Source organism: Lycorma delicatula, chromosome 1 (genome assembly GCF_047948215.1).
Source record: "Lycorma delicatula isolate Av1 chromosome 1, ASM4794821v1, whole genome shotgun sequence".
Taxonomy (NCBI): Eukaryota; Metazoa; Arthropoda; class Insecta; order Hemiptera; family Fulgoridae; genus Lycorma; species Lycorma delicatula.
The window spans coordinates 136,889,939-136,909,851 of NC_134455.1; the positions used below are offsets into that span (position 1 = coordinate 136,889,939).

Here is a 19,913-nt window from a genome sequence, read left to right on the forward strand (position 1 = left end):
CTGAAATTTCCCTGTTAGGTATAACATTTCCATTTATTGCCACAGCGCTCAAATAATGTAGAATAAGAAGTATCACTGCATGTAGAACAAGGTAAGGTTTTCTAACAAAAAATAATTACCTATCAAAAGAATTGTTGCAGTTTAAAAATCAATTTGAAATAAATTTTTTAAATCAACCTATAGAAATTAGAAATTACGTATTAAAATATAGATGTATGGTAAATCAGTAAAACAATTGCAATAAAGTATTACTTTCCCAGTTACTGTTATTTGTGTTATATATATATATATATATATATATACTGAACTTTCTATTTCATTTTACAGGTACCCCACAAAGAAACAATAAAGAAGAGTACAATGAAGAATTGCACTACATGTAAGAAACAAGTGAAAACCTTTGTACAAGATGGAGTTACAAAAGAAAAGTGTAATAATTGTTATGATAAAGCACTTCAGAAAAGGTTTTTTTACAGTTAAAATTAAAAAATGATTGTCGATTAAAAAATTTGGGTAAAGATTTTAGTAAAAATGAATTAAATCATTCTATATATGTTGAGGAATTTATATGTGAATATTGTAATAAAAATTTTCAATCTAAACAAAACTTAAGGAGACATATTAACTATCATAAAAAAGATAAAAAGCACTTTTGTAACTATTGTCAAAAATCTTTTAATATTAGTTCTAATTTAAATAAACACCTTAATATCCATACTAAAGAGAAGAAGTATATATGTAACTTTTGTCAAAAATCTTTTAATCGTACTGATCACTTAAAGAATCATCTTAATATCCATACTAATGAGAAAAGATATGTGTGTAACTTTTGTCAGAAGTCTTTTAATCGTCTTGATCACTTAAAGAAACATCTTAATATCCATACTAATGAGAGAACGTATGTTTGTAATGTTTGTCAGAAACATTTTAATGATCATTCTAATTTACAAAGGCATATTAATAGCCACACTAAAGAGAAGAAATTTGTTTGTACATTTTGTCAAAAGTGGTTTAATTTTAGTTCTAGTTTAAAACAACATCTTGCTATTCACACTAAAGAAAAAAAAAATGATTTCTTCAATTCTTTTAATTGTGATTTAAAAGGTTTTTATAAACACATTGAAAAGAAAAGGATATGTTTGTAATTATTGTAAGACTATAGTCATTAAAAAATAATAGAGAAGTGAAAATATTAATAGTGTTTAAAAAATTGATTATCCAATTATATTGCTATGGAAATTATCTGTGAGTAAACAATAGTTGTGTAAAGTTGGGGAAAAGATTTCTTTGTATTTTAACACAAGTAAAGCAAGGTTTTTTTTTTTTATTTCAAATGAAATTTATTAAACCATATATGTGCTGTTTTGATCAACCAAGTTTTGCTATTTTTGATGTAAAATCATTACCTCATCATTGTAAAACTTCTGTGTTTTCAATAATAAAGACTGTAATTAATGATTTTTTCAGAAATCAACATTGTACTGTTATAGAGTTTTGTAGGACCAAAACAAACAGTCATCTGATGGTGCAAGGTCAGATGGATGCATCAAAACTTCCCAACGAAGCTCTCAAATTTCAACAGGTCACCACAGATGTGTGGGGTCTGATGTATGGTTGGGAACAACATCTTTCCTATTGATCAATTTAGGTCGTTTTACGTTGTTTGATTACTGTAACCTTTCCAGTCGTTGACAGTGGAGGTTAGAATCAGTTGTGTCAATATTTACACAGCGTCACCTTTGTACAGATCTTTTCTGTACATTATTGTTGATGTAATCCTTTTTTCAAATTGGATTATGTCCTTAATGAGCCATTTCAAAAATGGTTTTATGTTGTTCTGTTTTAACATCGATTCTTAGATATAAATTTTGAACCATTAAATTTTTCTTGTTAAATCATGTGGCACACAAACTTTTGAGTTTTTTTATCCTGCTTTCTTCAAAACTGTTTAAAATTTTTTATGGTCGGTTAGTAAATGTGCTTGATAAATTTTTCCCTTGATTTTATCTTTTTCAGTCATTAGTCGACCAGAGTGAAGTGCATTATTGACATTAAAATTTTGAGATTGATAATGCTTGAACCAGCTTTGTTTCATACATATTGATACTGCATCATGTACTGATAAACATCATAAACTATTTTAACAGCTGATTCACATTCTTTCCTATTTTGGAATTAAATTTCAGAATGTGTTGAATTTACTTTTTTATTTTTACAACAATAAATTTTAAATAAATATACCTTATAACCATAACCTTTCTAAAAGTACTTAGTGTTTTGTCACCTTTCAGAAGTGTTGACAGATTAATATTACCAGAATTATGCCATTTACTGGGAGACTACGAAGAACTTTTTCCTCAACTCCAATATATTATTTATAAACCAAAGCAAATGAATAATATACCAGAAAACATTATTAACCCATAGTGGTGGGATCTGTTATTTTCTAATTAATTTGAATATTTTTTGTTAAAGAACCAAAAACGAAAGATGAGAGTTGGTGCTGTGTGTGTGTATGAAACATACATTTAGGGTGGACGTAAAATATTTCTCTGATTACAAACATTTATTATAAAAATCTACATGGAATAAAATCATATTTTTTTATTTCAAAATATAACAACTCAAGAAGGTTTTTTATGACACAATTGTATGCTTCTACATGTGCTTATTTTTTTACTTGGGTAACACCTAATCAATTTTTCTCCACTTGTTGTCCAATATGCCTTCAGTTATTATATCAAATAATTTGTTATTCTTGCTTTAAAATTTAGAATGTGTCAAATATACTTTTCCTTAATATATTTTCATAAAAAGAAATCAAAGTAGATGATATCCACTGATTGTTGTGGCCAGAACGTTGGACAACTTTCTAAATCACTTGTTTGAAACGCATATCCAAAAATCAAGAACATCCATTTAAAGTGTGGAGGTACACCATCTTGTTGGAAAGTTATCCACAGCTAAAAAAACTTTTCTACATAAAGTGCAGCTTAAAGTTCCAATATGTCTAGATAATTTTCTGAAATTGTTAGCTCATAAAAAAACATCCTTGCTATGCATTAGACCACACCAGACATTTTCTTTAGGACTGTCTCATTCATTTTATAAAACAACTAGCTTCCTCTCATAGCTTCGCCCATCCTATATGGTTACTTGTGTTTCCTGTAGCGATCACTCTTTATTTTTTATGTTTGTAGTAAAGTAACCGGCGGTAGGTGCAGCCAGTCAAATATACAGTAACAGAGTCAGAAACTGTGATGGTTGAGCCACAGCACCTTCGCATCCCTTAAAAAAATTGGAATAAAAAACCCCAAATATGGTTTTTAAATATTTATCTAAAGAATATTTGTTAGCCCAAATCTACTGAATATCTTATTTACTATAGTTGGGATTGGGAGAATTTACAATCATTGTTCAAAAATGTTTTTTACCTTTTTTCACCCCATTCCAAGGTTGAAGTTAAAAAAAATCTAGTAATTGATTTATTGACATGAAGATTACACTCACCAAAAATCAGGTTGATTTTTTTATTTGTTACCGAGAAATTAAAAAAATAAGTGTTTAAAAAAAGTCAGAAATCAGTTTTAACATTTGACACTTGAAATTAAACTCAAAAAATCTAGAAATTCGATTTTAGATGTTCCTAATCTTCGTAATCAATCGGCTCAAACCCAGTTTGTAACCATTCTAAATTTTGTGGGTTACAAACAATATATATTATGTCATAAAGAAAAAAGTTTCAATATTTTAAAAAGTAGTTAAATATTCATTGACTTAGCTGATATTAAAAACAGAAAATAGGCAAGATAGTATTATATTATTTTAATACTTAAATAAACGTAATTAGTTTGATAAGAAATTGTATTACATAACTTTGTTTTTTGATGTCTGACATGGTCTGGATAGCCAGACGGTGATGTCATTGTGGGCTGGTGAGTGCGTATACAATCTCAGAAACAAGTGTGTACATGCATAGATATGAACGGGTGTCTGGTGGGGGAAGCCAGACTGACATTTTTTTGTTTCGGGTGTAGTGTGAATTTAGCCGTCATGTAGAAAGGACGTGTTTAAGTTAGATCGCATGGAAGTGGTGATGTGTTCTTTGTTCAATACGACAGGACAGTGAGACTGGGTAAATAGGTGTATTCGATGCAAGGTCATCATTATTTTTATATGTGCAAAAAGTATCCTTATATATATGAAGAAAAAAATTAATAATGATAGATTTTTTTTAATAATATGACAAACGAGTAGTGTGGAAATGTGTTTTCTATGATTCCATATATATGATTTAAAATATATGATTCCATATAATTTTGATATGCTTAATATGTTTAATTAATGTTTTAAAAATTATTTTTTGTATTGTTAATGTTAATTATTTTTTTATTTTTAATAATATACTTGTCAGACTACATAACCAAAGTACATTATTTCGTCATTCCCGCTTTAATTTGAATTATTTAGTTATTAAAGCTTTTATTTTATATTGTATAATTGATTCACTTGAGCTTTTCAAATTAAAAATTTTTTTCTCTTTTCTCAAATTGGTAGTAAGCTCACAAGTTCACACAATGATAGACTTTCACAGTTCACAATTTGTTAATTCAATTCAGTAAAGTTTGTGTTTCAACCGGCCAAACCCCACTGTTACATATATATTCTTTTTTCGAGATGAAATATATCCAAAAACTTCCTCACTTATGCCAAGAAACATGGGTAAAAATTTAGTAGCAATAGACGAAGTAGTTTTTTGTTTATCCTTAACAAAAAAACTTTTCCTCTTTATATAATAATATAGATGTACAAGTTCTCTGAATACCAATACATTGTGAATATTACCTACCAAGGTGTAAAAGATTGTCTCATATGAAAAGCAAACAAGCTTAAGATAATCATTACTTCATTAATGTGATACAGAATCTCTGTAGCAAAAGAAGTTCATCAAAATCCATCATCTGGCTTTAAGGCTTGAACAATTTTCACTACGCGGATACAATTTTAGTTATTATTGCAAAATCCTAATTATTGTATATCAAGCTTATTTGAAGCATGACAATGTATTGCTTTACCACAACTGCATTGAAAGGCCACACAAGCAGTATCAATAGTCTTATCACTCACATTAAGCCTGCCATTTCTGTTAAGATAACAATATACTATAAGTCTCTATGAATTTTGAATACTGCACTTTGATGCTTTTAATGTCTGACTGAAGTTGTTAGTAATCATTTCTGAATTTCTGCTACACTGTAATGGATGATTTTATTTCATGATATAAAAAAAAACAAATTGGGCTTTCTCCTTCATTGACATAATTTTGATACTAGCATGTTATGTAATTGTAACATTACAATAAACACATAAGATTTTAGAAACTAATATAAGTAATGGTAAAGAATATGTTTGTGTTCCATGTAATAATTTAATTGCAATAATATTTATAATAAAGAAAAGAATTTGTTCTTGCTGTATATTTAGAATAAATATACATTGCATTAAACACATAAATATGAATGACTTTAATTAACCTTTCTCTTTTATTTTGTATTTTTTCCTGCAACTATGCCATATATTATTCTCAACAAATAATCTAATTAACAGATTTGGTGGAACATTTCCTTTTTTGAGTAAGCATTAAAATTCTATGTAATATAGTTCAGAAATGAAAAGAAGTCAGTACAGTATTAATTTCTTCAGCACCTTCACAGTTCTTAATTTTTATACTATGTGTATATCAATGACTGTGTACCTGAACTTTAGAGACAAAGAAGTAACTTGAGAAGTTACCTTTGTGGTCAAACGTTTTAGGAATGATGAGATTAAATTTTATGCCCTTTTTTGCAATTTTATGCAGTTTTATTATAAAAAGCGTTAATGATAATTATTTGTAATAATTGTTTTTTTAGTTGCATTAGAAATCATTTCATGAAGTGAAAAGTTTTCAGAAGGTGCTGCTATTGTGCAATAGTAGGGGTAGGTTTGCCCTTCCACTGCACAGTAGTATGGGGTAGGTTTGCCATGATTGTGGAAAGGGAATCTTGTTTTGTCCTTGAAAGTCCAGAATAGATCACCATGATATCTTTGTTTATTAGAGAGTGGTATCCTTTCGAGGATAAATGTCTGAGCCGATCAAATATTTTTATCTGGTTCAACAGATTCAAATATGGCCACGAATCAGTCGAAGATGACCCTAGCCTGCAGGACTTACAGTTCAGAACCAATGAAAACATTGTGAAAGCTTGTGATTTAGTGTGCCCTCACCATAGCCTTACAATTAGGGAGGTTGCTGATGAACTGAATTTAAGTTTCTACTCAGTCAGTCATTTTGAACATGTGTCAAAATTCATTCTGAAATTGTTCTCAGAAACAACACTGACTTCCCAAGAACTGATTAATCAGGTCCAAACTAACTCTGATTTATTAAAAAGGTTAATTACAGGTAACAAATTATGGATATGACCCAGAAACAAAGGCATGGTCATTGCAGTGGAAGGGTCCAAGTTTGCCACAACTGAAAAAAGCACGACAGTCGGTTGAATGTGAAGACTATGTTAGTTTTTCTCTTTGATTCTACAGGTATTGTGCTTCACAAATTTGCTTCTAGGGAGGTGATCAACCAAGAATGCTATAAAAGTGTCCTTGAGTATTTGCATAAAGATGTAAAAGGGGCCTGTACTTTGGTGAAACAAGAATTGGGTCCTCCACCTTGACAATGCACTGGTTCATTGTGCATTATTGATCACAGAATTTTTTCCAAATTCAAAATGCCTGTGCAGAAGCACAGGCATATGTTTAAAATATTAGGAGGCTGATCCTTAAAATTTAAAGATAAATTACCAATAATTCCCAAGCTTAATATAAAGTACTGTAATTCAATCACCTTAGAGATAAGATAAAGATTTTGTAATTCACCATAATTGTAGAAAATATAAGGTGCGATTGGAAAATTTTATGACTGGACTTGTAATTTCAAAATGCCAATACTTACAGGTTATTGTGATGAATCTCCTTCAAATAGTCCCCTTCTGACTGAACACACCGACTCCCAGTGGTATTTCCACTTTTGGAAGCATTCCTGACAATTTTCTTTGTTAAGGATATTAAGAACCCTCTCCATACTTACCTGGATGTTTTCAATTGAGTGAAATCAGTTTCCTTTCAGTGAAAATTTCAATGTAAGAAACAGATAGAAGTTGACAGGGGCAAAATCATGGGAACAGGGAGCGTTGCAGAAGCACAGGCATTTTGAATTTGAATTTGTATTTCTCTAAGGTGATTGAATTACAGTACTTTATATTAAGCTTGGGAATTATTGGTAATTTATCTTTAAATTTTAAAGATCAGCCTCCTAATATTATAAACATGCTTATAATTATTAAATTTTTGATAGCATAAATGTATTATTTTTATGTAATTATATATTTAAAATTATATAATTAAGTAATATAAATAAATAATTCTAAGATCATTTCAAGAATGGGTTAGTATGCTGCTCTACAGGAAAACGCAAAAAAGGACTACTCCAACATTTGTTTGGATGGATCAAGGGAGAAACCGTAATTATAGTAACATTACAAAATATACAATTAATTATAAAAAAATTGATGTGATCTGAAATCCATATTATTTAAAATATAAACACATAAAATAAGATTGAAATAAGTGCATGAGAATATTTGAACAGCCACAAAATAATTCACAGTCAGAGGTGGCTCAAAGCTAAAATTAATGGGATTACTACTGCAGAAAAGTTTTTTCTGGGCCTTTTCAAGGCAATGGTTAAAGTTTTCTGTAAAATAAAAGAACCGAAAAAAATGAATCATAATAGCTGGAAGCAAGATGATAATCTAGTTCTATACTTTATCACATTCAAGAATATGATACACAGTTTTTAAGCATATTGTGCTTAAAAACTGCATTAGATTTAACCAAATAAATAATGAAATATTTATATTTTTTAGTATTATTAGATAATAACTTAATAAAATGTCCACCTAAAAACATTATAGTTCAGTGGTGCTCAATTTAAATTTCTATGTACACAGAAACAAATACATAATTAGGTTTTACTAATTACCTTCTCTTTTGCCCTTCCAGCTTGTTTTTGGACAGATTTGGCAATCAAAGAGTCCTTGCTTTCTGCCATCTTCTGATCTCTACTGAAAAAACAACTAAACCGCTTTCATATTCCCTCCACTTACTAAACTAGAAAAGGAAACAAACAAGGAATGTTCCATACACACAGGAAGTAAAAAAAAAAAAACAACTACCTTCCACCAGCACACCAGGGTCGGCACTGTGGGAGCAACAGTGCTCTTGCATGCAGCTTTCTATGTACACAAGTGTACAGCAGCTAAACACCACACCATTGGAACTGTGAAGTGCACAGTTCCATATAAAAATTTTTGTATCTTTTTCTTAAACTGGGGAATAACTACTGACATTAAGCTTAAGTATATATATATTGTACAATTAAAGAAAAAAGGAATTATAATATTAAACTTTATTGATAATATCAAGTGGAAATAGGAGTGCTGCAGGTCCACAGTGCCTATACATGGTCTGTCACTGTTCACAGTCCTAAAGGTGTTAAATGCAAATTATTTAAGCACATGTTGAATTAGATGCAGAAAATTCAGGGGTATTTTTAATTTGTATTAGTAGAAATTCATCAACCTGCAGTAATACAATTCTTGTAAACTGTATAAAGCTATTCATGGCAGTGTTCAAACTATTCAGACAGTTTTCAGGCAACCATTGCCTGAAAGCTATTGCAGCCAAAAAGAGAAATTGTAGAAACTCTATTTGCATAACTAATTGAAAAATTAAAATCAATACTGACTGAAGAATGTAGCATCATTGTAGAAGATGAAGTTTATTGTAAAAGCTTGTATGTATGCCAAAAAGCACTGGTGAATACAGGTAAAGCTAGTTGGGCACTTGTGACTTTTAGTCACTGTCCCCATGAACTGTTTCAGTCAGCACATGATCAGTAACTGTTAACTAAAAAGTCATGATCATTATTATTATTTGTTGGTGGATTTTAAGGAGTTGGTCTTGTTAAAAATAAAACAGAAAAAAAGCAGGACTGGATTTATCCAATTTCTTGGATCCCATCCAAAGAAATTTTCTGGATATTTCCATGAGTGTTGAGAATTTCTATGATTTGCTGCTCATTTTGAGTTCTGTTATTGCCAAAGTACAAATATTTCATTAATTCCACCTGATGAGAGAGACTTGAATTACTTATAATGTAATTTTTATCAAATAATACAAGTAAAAAAATATTTTTGGGATTCTTTTGAATTGCATTCTAAGTACAAGTAATTGTGCATTTTCTATGTTTACCTGTGTTATTTTCCATCTACTGTGCAAGTAATAAGTATTAGTTTAAAAAAATACTAATTATTTACTGTTTATTTCTAGTTACACAGTTACTATAATTCGTAAAATAAAATCTGATGAATACTTTGAAGGAAAGACCCTGCCAAATCTTTGATCCACAAATAAATTGCTTTAATTATATATTATAACATTTAAAAAAATAAGGTAATTAAGCAATTATTTCTTTTTTATATTTATTTATTGTTTTAGAAACAATTAAACTATGTTTTCTTTTAAACTCCAATATTTCATAATAATTATGAGGTAATCACTACTTTTATATTCAACATAAAATATTAGTAAATATCTACATCAATAAATGTAAATTTTTAGTAATGATTTGCTACCAGAATGTGATATGGTAATATTGTTCTTTTTTTATAGATGACACCACTTATCTCCATTAATTTTTTATACCAAAGTAATTATGGTTTGAAAAATGTAGCAGTATTTTTGTAATTTTTATGTTCACAACTTTACATGAATCACTAAATAAAGTAAGATAAAGCATCAGTTTTTCAATCTTGTTTTGCCAAAGCTATTATTATTGTAGTAATTATCTTCTGTATTTATAGAAAAAGGAAAAAAGTTAAAAAAAAAATGAAAAATTCTGGAATGAGAATGCTGTTTGGAAATGGTGTTCATTCTATTTTCATGACAAGACAAAAAGTTGTAAAAGTGGAGGCAATGACTCATTAGTAGAATCTTCATATACTAAGGCTATAGCTGGATTTTACATTGAATGGGTTTTGTAAATATTTATCTAAAATGGAATACTACAGGGAAATGTCCTAAGTATTGTCTTAGTCATCAATACTAAAACAATCTGCGTGCAAAAACTCATTATGAGTTCTTTATTTGTAGATGATTTTTCAATTTACTTTGCATCTAGAACTTTACCCAATGGCAAAAAGTTGCTCCAAAACACAATAACACATTTAGAATCGTGGTGTAAAACGACTGGATTAATGTTGTCTCTGGAGAAAACAAAATGCATTTGCTTTTCACACTTGAAAGAACATGATGACCCTCAACTGTTTTTACATGGTGAACCAGTTGAACCATGCACATAGGTTAGCTTTTGGGATTGTGGTTTGACCAACGACTAACGTGGGTAACACATTTGAAGGAGCTGTAGGTAAAATTTCTAAAAATGCAGAGTTCTATTTAATACTAATTGGGGAGCTGATTGAGTATGTACATTGTTCTACCAAGCTCTGGTTCATTCCTGCTTAGACTATGGCTGCATGGCTTATTTGCCCGCACAGGCTATCACTCTTAAAGATGCTCATTGCAGTCCATCATTCATTTATCCGTCTTGCTACAGGTGTGTTTCGCTCAAGCCATGTATTTAGCTAGCATGAATTTTTGCTAGTGAACAGTGGTGAACTATCTATTTGAAATAGACTAAACCAACTGATCTGCTCCTATATAGCTTACATTAAAGCACATCAAAATCATCCTACCTTTGATGCGCCAAGCAGCATGTTAATCAATTTTAGTAACAGCCAAGATTTACTGTTAACGCTAGCCATCACAGCTCATCACCTTTTCTTATCTCTAAATGTAAAATTACTTCCTGTTGCTCAATGTTATTACCTCGATTGGCAACCTTCTCTCATGAATTAATGCTGTAATCTTGGTTGATTACAAAAAAAGGACACAAATCCGGTTATGTCATGAGAAAAAGGTTTTAATATTGTAAATAGCATGAATCCTGATGCTGTAGTTTATACAGATGGCTCTAGACACCATAATTCTGTTGGTTGTGGTTAGCAATAGGACATACATGTTTGGCCTTCCCAGCATCAACAGTGTTTTAGTTGCAGAGCTGTATGGTGTTAACAAGGTCTCAAATATGCTTAGCCCAATATGTACTTGTCTGTTCAGATTCCACGTATACCTTGCAGGTGATTATGAGCAGTGACATGTGCTCCAGACACCCTGTTATCTATGATATACAGACAGTCTTTATATCACAATCTGTCTTCTCTGAAATGACTCTGTGTAACACAACTGTAAGCTTCTGCTGAATCCCTAGTCATATTGGAATTTCAGGCAATAAGCATGCTGCTCATGCAGCATATGATCAATGTAAAAATATACAATCACGTTGTTTCGAACAGTCTTGTCTGGTTTCTGAAGATAGTGGTTCATGATGAGTGGCAAAGTGAATGGAATGCTACCATCAACTTCATACAGTTAAGAACACTGTGTTATTGTGGAGCTCTTCATGTAGGAATAACCATTGAGAGGAGGTTATTATTTGCCACACCTCATGAATTAGATGGATGCAGCTGTTTATGCTCGCTGCAGTGCACCAACTAATGGTACACCACATCCTTGTGGACTGTATCTGTTATGCAGCATTGTCAGAAATTTCAGCTAGAGGTTAACATATGAAATATCTTAGGCTACAATGTATCAACGTTTTCACATGTCTTACAATTTCTTAAGGGCTGCATCAGGATTTAAAAATTTAATTACTCATATCTTTTTTCGTCGTGACTATTTATACCATATCGCATTTGCCAAATGACAATTTTGTTCTCTAAGTTACATATCTAATGTTATATTTCATTGTGGTTTTATTTCACTTTTTGATGATGTGTTTTAAAATTACTATTGTTTAGATTTTAAGCTAATTTTTAATATTTATTTACTATATTATTATCTTGTTTGGGCACTGATGACAGCACTTTGTTGTTCACTCAGGAGGGAAAAAAAATTGTAAACTATAGATTTGAAGTAAACAAAAGTTAATTATTATAGTGGCTTCTGTGGCACGAGTGATAGCGTCTTGACAAACAATACAGCAGTAGTTGCATGAACCATGCAAGTTTCTATGCATGGGTGGAAAACTTTATACTTTATTGAATAAAACGCCAGAGATCAATGATATTTCTGCATCTTAAAGTTTTCCAGACATTAATTATAAAATTAAAATAATATTTTTCATTGAAAATAAATGTCTACTAAGTTGAAGACAAAGCTTATCTTTACAAGACATTTCTCACATGATTTATCTTACTTTTATTTACACCTTTCTTACTTTCTTTTTCCTGTTTGGCCACCAGTAATTACGTTCAGATAGTTAAAGAGTATATGTATGAGTGTAGTTTTATACAGTCTCAGCTCGACCATAACTGAAATGTGTGGTTAAATGAAACCCAACCGCCAAAGAACACCGGTATCCACGATCTAGTATTCAAATCCGTATAAAATAAGTGGCTTTACTAGGACTTGAACGGTGGAACTCTACTTTCAACTCAGCTGATTTGGGAAGATGTGTTCACAACTAGACCAACAGAGTGGGTTACTTTTATTTAGACCATCCACTGAGTGATACTCGTTACCAATAGACAGATTGCAAAAACGTGTTTGAAATGGAAACTAAAATAATTCGTATTACGTCATTATTTACTACAGTTACGTTAGTAACTGTATGTAATGGAATGTTATGTAATGAATGTATGTAATGTTATGTAATGGAATGATTTGTAATAAATTTCTGATGAAATTTCTTCTTAATCAAATTCCAATAATCAAACAATTCCTAAAATGCTATATTATACTCCGGATCGTGATAAAATTCGTAAAACACGTTAAACGAATTGAAAATGAGAGTAAAAGATAAAAAACCAGTGGTTTATAAGTGATTGTTTTAAAATAAAATATAATTTTCTTAAAATAATATTCCTTAGACAAAATTTATATAATCTATTATTGCAACTTGTACAAGTTGGCACGAATGATCGTAACGTTTTGACTTCTTACGAACAGTACTGATTTTTTATTATTGTAGTGTTTAGGTACGAGCACTTTTGTGCGTAATGTTATTTTTGTTTTTGGATAGTAATTATTAGTTTATCTTGCGTAAGTAGTTAATTTAATAAAATCCAATTTAATTTCCAAACACTATTTACTTGCTGTCATTTAGTAAAAAAAAAATTAAACTTATTTGTTGACATTGTAGGCTTTTTGACAATTGTATGTGTAAATGTACTTATAACAGTAAAACGTGGGTTGGGAGTAATTAAATGTTTTATATAGTAATCATAACTGTAGGCTATGTTTGATTACTTGTTTCTGAAACTTATTACTGTTTATTCTACACCATTGTACCACCATTGAGATTTACATTTATTTTTCATAAATCTAAATAACCAGCAAGTTCTTATAAAATAAAGTTCATTAAACAGATGAATGGTGAAAAAATGTGTCTGTAACATAGGTATGTCCTTAGGATATATTTTATATTTAAATGCTGTGTAACTTTGATTTGAATTAGACCTAATGCCAGATTAACCAGCAAACTTTATTGTATTATTGTCCATACAAGACTGGTTCCTAGAAAAGTATCTACTCTAGACCACTCTTATTCCTATGTAATTATACAGATTATAAATATCCACAAATATTTGTAGTTTGAAAAATTACACTACTGAACAATTTGTATTAAAATATGTTTACATTTTAAATCAATTACACTTGATTTTAATTTGATGTATGATATGGTAAATTACTATACAGTTTAAAGTGTTTTATTAATTTAATTTATTTAACCTACTGGCATCTTTGTTGCATTGTCCCAGTCACAGTCCCTGATAAAAACTTGTATGTCAGACAGAAAATGATTACTTTTTAATGAAAATAATAGAAAAAAAACATTTTCTACAATCAAACACTAATATTTAAATGCTTAAAATGTATGGTTTTACCTGATTTTACTATGTATATTAAATAAAACTCACCAATTTATTTGAAATACAGTTGAGATCTTGAAATGCAACATACTTTGGTATACACTCTGCAGGCTAAAATAAAACATGAAAAAAATACGAGTGACTAAATTTTTGCTGAAGATATAAAATGCATAAAAATAGTTGCTGAAAATGTAAATTTTTAAATTAATATTGTTATATAAAATATAAGCACTGTTAAAAGAAAATCCAATGTTGTTTTGTATTCTTACTGCATTGTATCAGGATATCAGGCTCATATGAACTTAAATAAAAAGCTTCTTTGCAGCTCATATCTTTACATTTCATACAATAGTATTGTAATACCTGTTTCTATAAAATATAAAAAATACAAAGTAATTATTAAGAAAGCTTCATCATTACCCTCCCATAATTCTAGTGCACAGCAATTTTCCAAATGCACTGTATTGATGACTAAGGGCTTGGTAGTTTAGGTCTAGTGTTGATTGCAATTTTTCACTTTTATTTAAATGTTTGTTACTTTTTTATTTTAGCTTGATACTTATCGGTAGTGTCATCATTATTAATAAGTTTGCTTTGTTGTTTATCTTTATAATTTTTTTTTTCTTTCCAATATTTGCCTTCCTATACAGTTTTTACGTTTTACACAGACCCTATTATCAAATTAAGCCTGAATGTTTTAATACACGGCCCACCAATGTAGTTTGCCACTTTACAAGATTCTATCAAAACTTTCTTTTCTACTCATTTTAAAATCTTTAAATTTTACTACTACCAAACCACCTAATTTTCAATATCCTCCTGTAACACCATATCTCAAAGGTCTCTATGCGTTTCCTATTGGTCTTCCCTGTTATACATGTTCTACTATCATGAAGCAGACACTCCACAGGGGCATTTTCAAAAATTGCTTTTTAATTAGATTATATTTGATACTAGCAGATTATTTTTATCTTCCTTATACCAGTCTGCGTTTTATATCTGTATTATTTCATCCATTCTGTGTGATATTACTAACTAAATAACAAAATTTTACCTTTTCTGGTGTATAGTATTCCTCTATGCTATCCTTTCTGTTATATGTAATTACCTTTATTTATTTTCAAACCAATTTCTATTTGAGCAGTAAATCCATGCCTTTCAGGACACATGTTTGGTTTCTCTCAGAAGAGCAATGTCATGTTTATTTTTTCTTTGGTAGTTAATCTTCTCTCAGATTTGTCTTTCAGTTTATGTATTGCTCGTCTTCTGTGAACAAGTTTAAAAGCAATGCAGACAGCTACATATATCCTTGTCTCACTCCTTTCATCAATTTCTACTTTTATAATTGATACCATATTCTTGAACAGATTATAAATAACTGTATTCTCCCAAATGTAAGTTCAAGTTTTCTTAAAATTTAAAACCTTTAATTCTATTCTAAATTCTCCAGATCTACAGATGCGATGTACAGGACTGTATTTTTTAATCCTGTTTTCATTACCATGTAACACCATACTTGCAAATAAATTTAAAAAGTGTGTATTTTCTTTATAATCTGTTGCTCCTCGATGTGTCAATCTGCTTTTGATGTCATCATTACTCAGTCATTAACCTGAGGCTCAAAATCTCTTGCTCATATCCATGCTCTTTTTGAAACTAGATTGGTCTTTATCGCATGCTCAGTTATTTTATTGAGCAGATTTTTCCTCTGACCTATCCTAAATAATCTTGCCATTTCTTAGCACTTTCTTCTCAGTGCAACAAAGATTTTCTATTCACACCTGTGGTATAAATAAATTTATGCTTCACTTCCTCATGGTTTTTTTTTTATTTTTATCTATCCTGCATTTAGTTTTACTGTAAATTTTTTTACATTAATAGTTTTACTAACTTTGTTTTGTCACTCCTGACTGCACAACATGATTTAAGTAGCTTTGACCATCCTTCTGCATCATCATGGTGTAATTTCTATTTGAATATGTTTGTGTATTTTTATTATCTCATGTTATGTGCTATCTCAATCCTTCTATTAGTGGTGTTTGTATGTAATAATAATAAACCATACTAATAAAAATATGCTGTGCTGCAGTGCTTACAGATGTTCGAACCAAAATGACAAAGAAAAAAAAAAATATGTTGATTTATCCTGATAGAGGAGATAAATTTCTGAATTTATTTAACAATTGGATGACTTTCTGTAAACGAAAATGTGTTAAGCTAACCAAAAATTCCATTATTTGTTTGAAGCATTTTAAAGTGTCTGATTATGATGACTAATCATACAATCTAAAAAACTGCTACTGTCGATGAGAAAACAAAATATCCTTGTTTGGAGATGGTAAGTGAACCTTCTCTATTTTCTAGCGAAAACGACTCCAGAATTAAATAACTTATAGCTCTGCTGTCTGAAAAGGTTGTGGGTGAAAATCATGTAATATTATTGTTGAAAGTTTAACTGATGAGACGGAACACTCAAAGCTTTATAGACGTAATACATCTTTAAGTTGTCATTCATTGTGAGAGCTTATAGTGAGATATTATGTAAGTTATCTGCTAATAAACTTCGCTAAGTTTATAGCTAACCTCCTAATTTCTGCAATCGATGACCTCAAAACTGATATGAACAAACGCTTCATCATTTTATTAATGTTTATTATAAATATAATGTAATTAAAATTTCATAAAAAAATACATGTATTTTTTTAATCTTGATGGTTGATTCTCCTTGCTAAAGTTTTGTGTATTTATTCTGTTAATTTTCATTTTATGTGTTTGTGTTTGATAATCATTCATTTAAATAAGTTTACCAAATGAATTCATATGTTTGACTATTTTAAATGAATTTTAATTAATATTTTGATTAAATGTTATTTTAAAGTCCTCCTTTCCAATTTCATGGTTTGGCCTAATCCTGGATTTTATAATTTTATTAGCCAAAGGATTTATATTTTTAGCTATTTTTGCTGTAAGAGAGTATTTATTAACTACACAAATCCATTAAATTGAGTTAATTTCAATTTATTCCACTTCTCTTTCACCCTTATATTTATATATAATGTTTTCCTTAAAATTATAAAAATGTTTTATGTTTCCAATATAGTTATTGTTTAAGTTTTTGGATATTTTATTTTTTTGCAGATAATGAACCCACCAGCTTCCACATGTGTTGGCATGAAGTTAAAAATTGAAGAGAATAAATCTGATGAAACTGAATGTTTGTTTTTACCACATTTCAAGACTGAAGATGATTCAACATCTGTTTATGTAAGATTAATTTTTTAGTTGTTATCAGCTTTTATACTAGTAAAGTACATAAAAGGAATTATTACATTGTTACGTTAAATCTTTGTTTTTGTTTTTCAGGAAATTGATTTAGCGCTAGTGAAAGAGGATCCATGTCATTTTGGTGATGGAGATACTCTTAACAGATCCACTTGCAATTGAAGGGGCCAGCTTAATTAAATCTGAAGATTTTAAAATTAAAAATGAACTGGTAAGATATTAGTTTTCAAGAAACAAACAGTTCATTATTTAATTCAATAATGATACATATGTATGTATGTGGGTGAATACTTTTTCTATCAAATTTCAACGAACATACAGCTTGTTATTGAATTTAATAATGATAAGTATGTATGTGGGAACACTTTTTGTCTCTGATTTGGATTAACCATTATTAAAGGAATAAAAAAGTATACAAATGGCCCAGATCAGCCATCGGGTTCACCTGAAAGTGGTTGCAAAAATAAAAATCTTGTAATACACAGGTCTACAAAATTAAGGAATTTGAAAGTTTTTTGTAATATGATAACTGATTTTTAAGTTATTTTGTGCGCCGATTTCAAATATGGCCACTGGTTTTTCTATCACGTAAGAATTTTTTGTTATACTAAAAAAATAAAATGGGAAAAAGGTATATTGTGTATGTATTCCTTGTAGTAAACTTTTATCTATAAAGAAGTAATAGAGCTTAAAGAAAGGATTTTTGTACATTTTCTTACCTCTAAAGAAGATTTATAATGCCTTTTTCTTTTCCTTTCAACACTTCTCAGGTCACATTTTCTGTTGTAATTAGCTTGTGGATCGTCTCTTTGGATGCACCAACAGTAGTCTGCAATCATGTTCACATTCCACCTTTCCTGATATTTGTGTTTCATTTCCTTTATATCATGGTGAAATCTTTCACCCTGTTCTTCAGTTGCAGCACCAAGATTTTCGGGGAAGTAATCAATATGAGAATGCAGAAACTATACCTTCAAGCTCATCAAGATCAAGCAACCCAAGTCTTAGAATGTTTTCCACTATACGCTTAAAGTTTGGGTCCTTATTAATCCCAAGAAATTTCTTTACAACTTCTTTAAATGTTTTCCATGTTTCTTTTTCAATGTCCTCCATTTTGGTTTGAAAGACTTCATCTTTAAAAAGTTACGAATATCTGGACTAGGGGAAATGCCTTCTTTCACTTTGGTTTCTGACAGTTGTGGAAACTTGTGGCATATTTATTTAAAACACTCCTCTTCTTTAGATAGAGCGTTTACAAATTGAAATTGTAGCCTTTACAAAAAGAATTTAAATTCTTTACAAAAACAAATTGTTTCAGCAATTCCAGTTTGATGTGAAGTGCAGATAGGAGGACTTTCGGTGGATCAACTAAACTTTTCCGTATTAGATTTTTGCTCCGAACACCTTACATGTCCATTCTTTTTTGGTCTAATGTTATTCCTTGTTTCGGCTGTCCTATTCACACAAGAAGCAGGGGTATTTGGTGTATCCTCCTTTCTGTCCAAGAAGCATAGAAATTACTTTAAGCCACCACATATTATCTATTCATAATCGCAGTAATTCAGTTTAGACTGAACTAATTGTAAATTCTCATAGCATTCTTTCAGATACACAGTGTCCTATTAGCACTAAAGCATATTTGTTGCCATTATGAAGAATAACAGCTTTGAGACTTCTTTTGGATGAGTCTATAAACAGCCTCCATTCATTCACATCATCCTTTATATTCAACTGCGCCATTACACCAGGAACATTATTACAATAAATTAATCTTCTATCTTCAGAAAAGTACAGAGTAAAGCCTTTTGCTCTATTTCTGTACCATAAGAAAAAAGTGCCAAGGCCCAGTAAGTTTTTCCTTTTAATCTAGATCCTAGAAGTTCTGCTGAATTTTTAGGAAAACTTAAATCTCTGACCAAGTCATTCAGTTCATACTATGAAAAAAATTGTGGTTTGGAACTACCAGAAATAAAATCAACATCGTCATCATCCTACAACTCTTGTTTCGGAGTTGTTCATTGTATCTTCTAGTTTTTCTGGAACTGAAGGTGCAGGTACACCAGGGCCATGAGGTACAGAGTATATTGCCAAAACAATTTGGATACACAATTTCTTTCTTATTTTTTAGATTTTTAGAACCTTTTTATTTATTTTTTTAGAACCCTTGTACATTACAACAAAAATAGCAATCATCACTGTGATTTGACTTTTTCTTACCTTTTGTCCATTTGTATAGCTCTTCTACACAAGTAGAATAAACTGTATGAGGGGCCCACATTTTATCTTGTCTCCAAGTTTTACCCCAAAATAGGCACAGTACACTTTTTTAACAAAGTCTGTAATATTTCTTTGCTGTTTCTTTACCACAAACTCCCCGCAAATGTAACAGAAGTTATTAGGTGAATTAACACAACCCCCTTGAAGTCATTTCGAAATATAAAAACACAAGGACAGCACAAATAAAATAACTTCAAAAAATGAAAGAAAACTAAAACATTATAGAAGGTTTAGAAAACTATTTAACACTAGCATGAT

The 19,913-nt window shown here is 30.1% G+C and overlaps 1 protein-coding gene across 4 annotated transcripts in view; it reads left to right on the plus strand.

Moving 5' to 3' along the window:
• Positions 1-13,145: 13,145 nt before the first annotated feature.
• Positions 13,146-19,913, plus strand: part of LOC142322829 (senecionine N-oxygenase-like) — a 64,230-nt gene continuing 57,462 nt past the window's right edge. For 2 of the 4 annotated variants that reach the window (XM_075361904.1, XM_075361928.1), the window contains exons 1-3: positions 13,146-13,266; positions 17,235-17,360; positions 17,460-17,589. In XM_075361904.1, the coding sequence (XP_075218019.1) occupies positions 17,506-17,589 (84 nt within the window). In that variant the 5' untranslated portion in view covers positions 13,146-13,266; positions 17,235-17,360; positions 17,460-17,505. Of the gene's footprint in view, positions 13,267-13,605; positions 13,625-17,234; positions 17,361-17,459; positions 17,590-19,913 lie in introns of those variants that run through there. The other 2 variants (XM_075361911.1, XM_075361919.1) reach the window with 2 other exon arrangements.